The 10,656-nt window shown below is 55.1% G+C and overlaps 1 protein-coding gene across 3 annotated transcripts in view; it reads left to right on the forward strand.

Annotated features, from left to right (window-relative positions):
* COPZ2 (coatomer protein complex subunit zeta 2) overlaps positions 1 to 9,633 on the forward strand; it is a 9,965-nt gene extending 332 nt beyond the window's left edge. The window contains exons 1-9 of one of the 3 annotated variants that reach the window (XM_029213235.1): positions 82 to 197; positions 918 to 992; positions 2,504 to 2,585; positions 3,257 to 3,348; positions 3,779 to 3,834; positions 4,525 to 4,602; positions 6,647 to 6,698; positions 7,298 to 7,336; positions 9,290 to 9,633. In XM_029213235.1, the coding sequence (XP_029069068.1) occupies positions 87 to 197; positions 918 to 992; positions 2,504 to 2,585; positions 3,257 to 3,348; positions 3,779 to 3,834; positions 4,525 to 4,602; positions 6,647 to 6,698; positions 7,298 to 7,336; positions 9,290 to 9,337 (633 nt within the window). In that variant the 5' untranslated portion in view covers positions 82 to 86 and the 3' untranslated portion in view covers positions 9,338 to 9,633. Of the gene's footprint in view, positions 1 to 81; positions 198 to 917; positions 993 to 2,503; positions 2,586 to 3,256; positions 3,349 to 3,778; positions 3,835 to 4,524; positions 4,603 to 6,646; positions 6,699 to 7,297; positions 7,337 to 9,289 lie in introns of those variants that run through there. The other 2 variants (XM_029213238.1, XM_029213237.1) reach the window with 2 other exon arrangements.
* The last annotated feature ends 1,023 nt before the right edge of the window (positions 9,634 to 10,656 follow it).

Here is a 10,656-nt window from a genome sequence, read left to right on the forward strand (position 1 = left end):
GGGGGGGGGGGGGGGGGGGGGGGGGGGGCCCCGGGGGGGGGGGGGGGGGGGGGGGGCGGCGCTGTCAGCGCGAGGCGGCGAGCGGAATGCAGCGGCCGGAGGCCTGGCCACGTCCGCACCCGGGGGAGGGGGCCGCGGCCGCCCCGGCCGGGGGCCCGGCGCCGCCCGCCCGAGGCCGGGAGCCCGCGGGGCTGCGGGTACGGAGCGGGCGGCACCGGGGGCCGAGCGGGCGGCGCCAGCTCACCAGTCGCCCGCTGGGCGCTGGGGAACTTGGTGCCGCCCGGACCGGCCGGGGAGGAGCGGCGCCCGCGCAGGCAGAAAAGTTCCTCCGCGCGGACTCGGGAGGAGGCCGGTCTGGCGTCCGCTTGGACGAAGTTCTGGAGCAGTCGGCGCGGGCGGGCGCACGGCTCGGCGGGGCTGGATTGCGATTCTCCCGGAGGGTTAGGGAGCCGCGGGGCCGCCCCGGGCCTCGGGCTGACGTGCGTGCTTCTGGAGTCCGACGGGCCGGGGGCTGGGGGCGCGCGGAGAGCGCGGGTCCAGCCTCGGCCGCTGGCCGCTGGAGGAGGAGGCTCGGCGCCGCTGTCCCCCCGGCCCAGGTTCTGTGATACACTCCGACTCGGGCTCTGGAGCAGTCAGTGCATGACAGAACTTGGGCCCGGACGGACCTTCCGCACCCAGTGGGCACAGCGCCCACCCGGGGCCTGCAGTGGACCATCTGCCTGGGAGGGGAGCGGGCACCCGAGTGGCCCATGTGGCACAGGGTTGGGCCGGAACCAGCTGTGGACCTTTGGGGGTGGGGTCGCTGGAGCCTGAGGATTGACTCTTGGGACCATAAGGTCCCGTAGAGCCAATGACAGGAGGTCTACCCTGAATTAGGGGCCAACGGAGCTCTCCCCCCCCACCCCGCCCCGTGTCAGTTGCAGGAACCTTCCCTCTACACCATCAAGGCTGTCTTCATCCTAGATAATGACGGACACCGCCTGCTGGCCAAGGTAACCTCCCACCCTCACCAGAGGGCCCTTGAAGACACTGTGCCACAGGCCCAAGAACAGAAGTCCCCACCAAGCTGCCTCTCCTGGCAGGAGGGACCCCACTGTGGGCTCTGCGACTCAGAGCACCTCCGCTGAGACTCCTCCAAAAGCCATTCTGTCCATCCTCCTACCTTGTCAGACTGCTGGCCCCTGAAAGGGGGTGGGGCTGTCTCCTCTGTTTCTAAAATGTTCCCTAAAATGGCTTCTCACCATCTTTTCCACTGGCCTGGGACCCCAGAGTCCTAGTCCCCAAATTCTGAACAAGTAACCTCCACTTTTCTTCTACAGCTTGGTAAACACTAAGGATTTAGAACCAGACAAGATTTTAGAGACTATATAATCCAATTCTTTCATTTCACAAATGAGGAAAATGCAGTCTAGAGAAGCTAAAAGGGTTGCCTGTGGTCACAGGTAGTAATATCCGAACATAGATCCAAACTCAGGTATTTTGACCTGAAGCTCAGGAGGGTGGTTTTCACTGCACCAACTATTCAACTATCTGGTATCTATGCTAGTGAACATGGCCAGGATAAACCAAACTAGAATAATCCAAAAATAAATGTCTCCCATCAACACAGTTAACTATAGTAGGACTACGGCACCTCAACTAGCTACAAAATGCATTATAGATTTTTCGTTTGTATGGGTTGAAACTTTTTGACTTCATGACATTGAAATGAGCTTGTTCACCACAGCAGTGGCCAGCAGGGAGACTGCTAATTTGCCTGCAGATGGGGTACTAAGTGGCAAAATCCACATTCAGAAAATTGAAAGCTGAGCTGACCCTCTCTTGCTGCAGCTGGTCAGAGGTGTCTCGGCAACCAGAGGTTCCAGGGCCTCCTCCCAGCAGATCACATCCATGTTCAGATGCAGGAACTGAGTCAGAGAGAGAGTCTCATCAAACCCAAACAAAACAGCATTGACTTAATTAGGCAGTGTGTGCCAGGAACTTTCCCTTAGATATTTCATCTTCACCATAACCCTGTCTGAAGTCAGACCATTGTTGGTGTTCAATCCCAGCTCTGTCCCTTACAACTGTGAGATGTCAGGGAAGTTACCTGACTTCACGCCTCAGTTTCCACATCCATATAATGTGGATGATAAAGTAGCTGTTGTGATATTATTGTGTTAAAGGGTCCCTGGCTCTGCCTTCTTTCCTGTAGACTCAGGTTAGTGTAGAAACAGTGTGGCCTAGTGACCACCGCAGTCTTTAGCACACTGCACATCTGTGGAATGTACAAAGGCCTTCAAGAAATCAGGACAGGACTCCACGAGAAGGCCTCAAAATTCCTCTTTGCTCAGAATTTGTGTTTATGGGGAAACAGCGAGCAGACAGGCCTAGAGGGCGGTCAAGAGAAGATGGGGCACGGCAGCAGGGTCCCGCTTGGCCAGCACCCACCATTCCCTGCCACCCATCGAGGGAGGAAGCTCTGTGGAACAGCTGTCACCTTTTCTCCTTCCCTTTCACCTAGTATTACGACGACACGTTCCCCTCCATGAAGGAGCAGATGGCCTTCGAGAAAAATGTCTTCAACAAGACCAGCCGGACTGATAGTAAGCGTCTGCCTCTTGCTCGTGCAGAACTTTCAGATGCACACCGTCATCTTCATCTGGACACATCTGTCCCCGTCGGCCTCACACACCCACAGGCCATTCCCTTTTCTTCAGAGGTGCTTTTTCCTCTCCTTCCCAGCTGTTCTCTTCTCTCTTCTTCCCGTGAGCCTTCACTCCCCTCCCTCTCAACCCCCCTCTTCCTGGCTACGGCATGCCTGGACTTCTCTCAGTGGAAGGGGCCCGCACTAGCCTGGGGCTGGTCTTAGGCATTGCGTATGGTGGGCGAAAGGTCAGCCTTGACCCAGGTTTGTTGACTTCTTAGAATGAGGCAGTCAAGTGCTGGCAATGGAGTAGAGGGTGGGGGGAGGGACACAGAGTAGCCTAATAGTAGTGTCCCTAGTGCGTGTCTTTTCAAGGGTGCTAGTCTTTGCAAGGGTTCTTTGTTTGTTTGGCCTCACAGCTTGTGGGATCTTAATTCCCTGACCAGGGATTGAACCCGGGCCCTTGGCAGTGAAAGTGCGGAGTCCTAACCACTGGACCGCCAGGGAATTTCCTTTGCAAGGGTTCTCTGGAAGGGGAAGAAGGAAATAGGGCAAGAGGCGCAGAGCTGGAGACGGGGAGGAGGGGCCAGGCAGAGGTGACCAGAACTGAGACCCCCCCCGCTCTTCTAGGTGAGATTGCATTTTTCGGGGGCATGACCATCGTCTACAAGAGCAGCATTGACCTCTTCCTGTATGTGGTGGGCTCATCCTACGAGAACGAGGTGAATTCAGGAGGTTGGAGTGACAAGGAGGCTTGGATTCTGGGGTAGAAGCTGGGAAGCTCACCATTGGTACCCCTCCTTCTAGACTCTGGGGAACTGGGAGCAGCCAGAATGGTTTTTTCTGGAACAGTGCATATCCATGATGTTCCTTAGATTCCTTGGGTACCAGAAATGGAGTCCTCAGAGGCCTCTGTGTCTTAAACATCACTGGAGAAGGATGTACTCAGTGTCCCACAGCAGGCACTCCAGTGCTTCCAACCCAAACATGGGGAGGGAAGGGGCCCTCTCAGGTCAAACTGCAGTCAGGCTCCAGCCATGTCCTCTCTGAAGAGGGACAGCTGCCCACACAGTCAGGCTCTGAGGTTTCCTTTTAGCCTTCTTAACCTCAAGCTCTCTTGTTTTTCTCCTCCCATTATCTGCCCACCCCCAGCTGATGCTCATGTCTGTTCTTACCTGCCTGTTTGAGTCCCTGAACCATGTGTTAAGGTGAGTGAGGTCCTCTATCCTCCAAGGCTCCCATCCCCCAGACCTTGGTACATCACAGAGGCGGGACCCTTCCTCCCTGCTCTTTTCTCCTGAAGTCCCCACAAGACTAAGGCTGGAGCCAGAGCATCCTTCTGCAAGGACCCTGCCCTTTACCTGATCAAGCAATGGTATGGCCAGAAAATGAGGTCTAGAGAAACTAAGTGATTTGCCTGAGGTTACAAGCTATTTATATCAGAGCAGAGATTCAAACTCAGGTCTTTTGACTTGAAGCTCAGGGTGATTTTCCCTCCACCCCCATTCAGTGATCTGGTATCTACCCCAGTGAACGCGGCCTGGGTAAACCAAACGCAGATAACCCAAAGATAAATGTTCACAGTCGACACAATTAACTACAGTAAGGCTATAGCACCTGAAGTGCTATGAAATGCTTAAGGGTGGGCACAGGGTCCCTGCTCAAAGTGTGAGGGCGGTGGGCAAGGGGAGCTTAAGGAAGCAGACCCGTGCTCTGGGCAGGGATCCCTTGCCCAGGTGCTGCCCTCACTGCCCTTGACATTCTCCTTCCCTGTGCTTGTGCGGGGGATTGGCGGTGGGAAATAAGGCAATCTTTGGAGAGAGCGGGTCCGCCTCACCTAGGCAGGGACCCGGCTTCTCCTGGCCATGGGGAGGTTCCAGAGCTGTGTCTGCCTTCAGGAAGAACGTGGAGAAGCGCTGGTTGCTGGAGAACATGGACGGAGCCTTTCTGGTGCTGGACGAGATTGTGGATGGCGGGTGAGGAGGAGGGGAGGGAAGAGGGGCTGGTCAGGGACACTCACAGCGGGAGGTGCCCTTGAAAGTCATCAGCTCTAGGTTGCACCCAGCACACTGTTGGCTCTCTGGCCAACTTCTCCCTCCCTTCCCCCAGCATATTCCCAGTGTCCCATCCCCCCTACCCACTCATGAGGATGGAGGTTGACTTCAATGTTAGCCAAAGAGAAGCACACAAGAAAGTAATCTGAAGTCCAACTATGGCTGACTGTTGACTAGGCAGGGTTTGGGGCGACGGTTTGATTTCCAGTGCCCAGGAGAAGCAGGCAGCACAGATACTTGCCCCTTCCTGGGAAGACTTCCTTCAGGCGGAGCCCTGCTGCTGCCACACCTCCTGCTCTTAGAGGTTCATTCCAACACCAGCTAGACGCGTGACCTGGGCCAGTTACTTACTTTCCTTACTTTCTCCATCTTTCAAATGGAGACAGTAAGGGAACTGCCTCAAAGGGTGTGGGATTAAATAAGGTGACGCAAGTGAAGCTCATGGTTTTCCTTCAATAAATGTTTCCTACTATTGGCATAAGATTATAGTCTTAGGAGGGTGGGAACTCTTAGGAGAAGGGTTGGTTAGTGAATTTCCATGGGGGTGGCACAATATTCAGGGAAAAAAAGAAGGTCTGGCTCTGGGGCAAATGGTAATGGAAACGGATCACCTGAAAGACATCCACAGGCCTCTGTCATTCCATCCATTTAATAGATGAGGAAACAGAGGCTCAGAGATTCAAGTCCCCAAGATCACATGGCTAGGGAGGGGCAGGGCCAAGATCTAAAACATGTGCATGTTTCCAGAGATTGTGCTCTTTCCACAGCACTGTACCACCCTGCTGGGGGACAGGGGCTCTGGGAGGTACTCTGGGAATGGGTACTGTGGGCTTCCTCCCTCCTCCCTCCCTCCTTCCTCCCTCCTTCCTCCCTCCCTCCTTCCTCCCTCCTTTCCTCTATAGCTCTTGACTGTCTGCTGCTGCTGCTGCAAGGCTTTGTGCTAATTGCTAGGACCCAAGACTGAGGGGAATAAAACCAGGTTTTGTGGAATATACAATTTGTATATACAGCTTGGTAGACTGTCTTTAAGGAAAGCAAAGCACACACACACACACACACACACACACACAATTACAAATACAAAATGAGGTGCAGGGCCTTGGAAGGACCTTCACAAGGGAGGGTGTAAGCTTTATCAGCTTCCGGTCTGTGCCCCTAGAAGGCCCAGTTTCTGCCCCCTGAGGGGCTCACAGTTTCCCTCCAGTGAAAATCAGGAAAGTGTCAGCAGAGGCAACACCTGAACTGGAGCCTTGCTCTGTCCAAAGGACCCCTGGTGAGAGATCTGGGGCTGCAAGTGCCCCTGTGATGAGCCTGGGAGAGGCTCTCAAGAAATGTTTGTTCACTTCCTTCTGCCCTGGAGGAGACTCACTGGGTGAAAAGGAGCAGTCACTCAGTCCCCATGGGCCCTAACCTTCCCACAGTGACTGGCTCTCACCCCTGCACACACCCACACATGGCTTCAGAACGCCCCCAGGGCATCATGAAAGAGTGTCAACTAGCCGAGGAAAGCCTCCATAACTGGGTCTGTAGATTCTGATTTTTTGGAGTTCCGTTTCTTTTGTGTATGGCATGACCCTGTGGCATAAAATAATAGTGAAACGAGATAGGGACCCCGGGTGGGGGGGCCTCTCTTCCTTCCCTGCATCTGAATCCATCCCTAGACCCAGAGGTGAAGTGAACTTTCTAGAGGTCTCAGTTTTTGAGTCCCTGCTTTTGACAACCTGATTGTTCTAGACTGGACTGCCCTCACCTGATCTCTAAGTGTTTGCCCAGTGATGATGAAGTGTGGGAGAATCAGAGCTGAGGGTGCTCCGTGGTGAGGGAGAGTTCTGGCTTGAGTATCAGCAGGAAGGTACCTTGGAGGGGGAATGTAGCATACGGCAGGGAAGGGAAGGGCTTAGCAGGGAGCGGAGGCAGAGGGAAGCATGTGGCTGATTTTCCTCTCGGTTTTTCTGTCATCTTCTAGTGTGATTCTGGAGAGTGACCCCCAGCAAGTGATCCAGAAAGTGAATTTTAGGGTAAGAGTCATCCTGCATCCCCCCTCACTCCCATCTCCTCCAGGCTGCCCTTCCCATCCTCTCCACCTCCTGTCCTCCCTGTATCTGGGCTGCCAGAACCCCGATGGTGGGAACCCAAGCTCCTCTAGCAGAAGCAACCACTGGGTTGATGCACTTGTTGGGGGAGCAGCAGTTTAGAGGAGTGTCAGCTAGTAAAAGATATCTCTGTCCTCTCCCCCTGTAGAATCACAAACACCTCACCATCCTCCCTAGTGGGAAGTAAACTGGGGAAATAAATAAATCCTCACAGAGACACCTGGTGGCTGCCTTGGCCTTGAGGTTGGCCTTGGGGGTGTATAGATAGAACCTCCCTGCCCAGTTTGGCTTCTCATGTCTGGATGAAACCTTTCCTCTCATCTTTATTCCCCCTCACTCTCTCACCCACCTTGTGCCAAACAAGAAGCTCTAGGACTTCCACTAAGTCGTATACATGTGCAGCTCTAGATCCCCTGATCACTGCATCTGTTCACCGCCACTACCCCCAAGCCCCTTTCCCTCGCCTCTTTCTTCACCCAACACCCTCGCCCTGGCCTGACCACCCTGACTATGCTTCCGTGCAGGCGGATGACAGCGGCTTAACTGAGCACAGTGTGGCCCAGGTAGGCCCCCTCCATCTGCCTTGGCCAGAAAAGGGTTGGTGGGAGGAGAGCAGAGCATCCCAGGGGGACCCAGTGGGGCTATCAAGGCTGAGAAGTCAGGGGTGCAGGAGGGAAGGGATGACAGTGTCAGGCCATCTCTTGGAGACAGTTAGTGGAGGCTTCCAGGGTCCCCTAGGTGACGTGGAGCTGGGTATTAATAAATGATGGACACCTTCCTAGCAGTTCACCTTATCTCCTTCCTGGCTTGGTATAGTTGGATCAAAACCCAGGATGACCTGCCCACCCTGGAGGTGGCTGGGTCACTTGTTCCCCAAAGCAATCTGGGGGCTTAGGCCTCTGATGCTCCCCCCAACCTAGAAAGGATACCAAATAGAGTTTTCCTCCAAACCCCCACCCCTGCTGTTTAGGGTCCACGCTGAGATTGTTAAGGGACCCTTAAATCCATGATGGGATCTAATTCTCACCACTTGCCACCATGTCCCCGAGTGACCTGACTATGGAAAAGTCTACCCCTGTCCTATCTGGAAGTGCATGTGGGGCAGGGGTGAGGTTTCTGGATCTGTGGCTTGACTGGTTTCCCAGCTGTGCAAACTTCCTGCTTGTCAAGCTTGACCTCCATTCTGTCTGCCCGCAGGTCTGTCTGCCCGGACTAATTCTGCTTTTATGGAGCTTCCTGCCCTGCCACTAACTACCTCCTGCTGTAATGGCCCAAGCTCAGATGGGCCTGTACCATCCCATGTGGGGCCCCAGGTGTGGTGCCCACTTTCCTGTGACTGCCCTTCGTGCTCACACTGCCTCTCCCTCTTCCCAGTTCCCAATGACTCCTCCTACCCTGCTGAGATGAATGCAGCCGCATGGCAATTTTCAGGGCTAAAGAGGTTAAGGAGCAGAGCAGATAAGAACAGAAGTGCTGGTGTGAGTCATCCCAGGATGTATGTTGTGCCTTATCACCTGCAAGCTGGGTGGCCTAGGGCAAGTTACTCAACTTCTCTGGGCCTCACATAATCACAGGACACTCCTCATAGAGTTATCTTAGAGAATTAGATGAGCTAATGCATGGAGAGCTCTTGGCATAGATCCTGTTTTCCAAAGGGGGAAAGAATGAAGGCACAGCACTTTTAATGGAATTCTTGAGTAAAAAAACTGAGGAAGTTGCAGGTAGTGAATGGGAGGTGAAATGAGGAGAAAGATTTTTGCCGAGAGAAGCAGGAAAACTCCAGGGCCAGGCTGTCCCTAAGAAAGGAAGGGGGAGTGGGCAGGAGGAAGGGACATACAGTGTGGGATTGACCTTCTTCGAAAGGGAATGAGGCTTGATGGCTGGAGGGACAACCTGAGGGACATACCTGGGGTCCCCACCATGTTGGCATGGTGTGTGCACAGTCGTATGGATCTGTGTAAACATGGGGCTGAGGCGGTTTCCTCAGGATGTTAGAGTGAACACATCTGAGTGCAGGTGACCCTCAGCAGAGTCTGCCCAGGAGCCCTTTGCCAGCTGTACCACATCAGCAGCGGGTTGGGGTGGGGTGTTGAGGACCTACTGCCAGCCAGAGCCAGAGCTAGGGGTTCGCTGAGGTGCCTGGGCACAGGAAGTGTCAGGCCTGGGCCCGTCTCTGCCTGGACGTGGCACTGTGGGCGGGAGCTTGAATGGCATGGTGTGGGGAGTCAGGGCTGCTGCCACACCCAGGGCTGCAGATGCCGGAGCGGAGAGCTGGGCAGGCTCTGGCCTGGGCTGGTTGTTGGCTGCAGCCAGTTACGGCTGCTCTTCCCATCTTGACGGCCCGGCCCCACTTAAGGCAGGCAGAGATGAGCTGCTGCCACCTAGTGACCGGGGATTATAGGGACGCGTAGAGAGAGGCTATAGACTGCCCCCTCCCCCGTCTCATTGCAGTGTTAATGTACTTGTCATTCCTCCCCAGTAATTCTCTCAACCTTGCACACCCCCACCCCACCCAGGTTCTTCAGTCTGCCAAGGAACAAATTAAATGGTCGTTACTGAAATGAAGGCTGTGCATTCAAGGCTCCCTGCCCCCAGACCATTCCCCCAATCCTGGCAAAAGCACAAAGACCCCAGGGGATACCAGAGACCCCTCTATATCCCCAGGCCTTCCCAGAACTGACTCCCGAGGACTCCGGCCAGGGACTCTGAGATGCAGAGGTTTGGCTTCAACACTGAGTCACCCCTTCTCACTGTCCTGGCCTGCTCTTTGGGCCTTCAGAACCAGCTGAGCTGCCTTAACTCAGACCTTAGGCATCCCTGGCCCCAGAGCCCAAATAAACCGGCTTTTGTCTCCTGCCAATGGTCTCTTTCTCTCTTGACCTGGGAAGTGTGTGTGTGTGTGTGTGTGTTCTGATAAGGGCTTCTGCACTGTGGGGGGCTCATCTCCTGGATGCCCAGTTCCAGGGTGTATCCTTGTGGTTGTGTGACTGGGGAGAGGGGTGGGTCAAGGGAGAGGAGACAATTTAACACAGTGAGGGGGTGCGACACTGATACTGGGGCCCTATATATGGTGTGGAGGGCTGGGTACGATTGTGTGACAGGGTAAAAGAGTCATAATGGGAGGAATGGTGCATTTGCGGGGGAAAGGAGAGCAAAAGATGGTACACACATGGTGGCCCCGATGGGATTCTTCACCTCGCTTTTTCCATTCTCAGCCTCCAGGAGGGAAGGGCGTAAGGTTTCCTCTGGACAAACTGAGGAACAGCACGCCTGTTTTTCTTGGCTTGCCTGGGAGATTGCCGCGGAATTCCTCTGCTGGCATATACCCTGGGCACTAGAGCCCTGCAAGCTTGCCATGGCTAGGCCCAGATACTAGGAGTGAGGAAGCACCGGCCAGCTCCCGCCTTGCATTTGTGTCCAGAGCACCCAGTGCGCTCGAGGGTGTGAAGAATTGCAGGTCCAAAGGGGGAGACGGGCGGAGGGGCATTCTACAGGCAAATGGGAAGGATGGAGTGACTTTCGGGGGACACGACTCCCCTTTTCTTTCCCCGTTCTAGAACCGCCCCTTTCTCCCTTTCTTTTTCTGACATATACACTTTCTGCGTCACGTACAGAAGTCCCCGAGAGTGTCTAACATTTCCGCCTGGGACAGCTCGTTTCCCTCCAATCCCCAGGTAAATGCAACGCGAGTCTACGCCCCGCCCTGGCTCCGCCCCTCGGCGCCCCCCGCCGCGGGGAGCTCATTCCCAGGACCTTATCCACGATCCTATAGCGCCACCTGGAGGGGTAGGTGGGAAACGCGCTCCCTCCGGGTCCCGCTCCCCCTACTAACTCCGCCCCCAGGGAGGGGACCGAACCCTGCTCCCGCGAGTTAATCGCTGGC

The sequence above is a fragment of the Monodon monoceros genome, unplaced genomic scaffold, assembly GCF_005190385.1.
Source record: "Monodon monoceros isolate NGI ecotype Baffin Bay Population unplaced genomic scaffold, NGI_Narwhal_1 Super_Scaffold_9, whole genome shotgun sequence".
Taxonomy (NCBI): Eukaryota; Metazoa; Chordata; class Mammalia; order Artiodactyla; family Monodontidae; genus Monodon; species Monodon monoceros.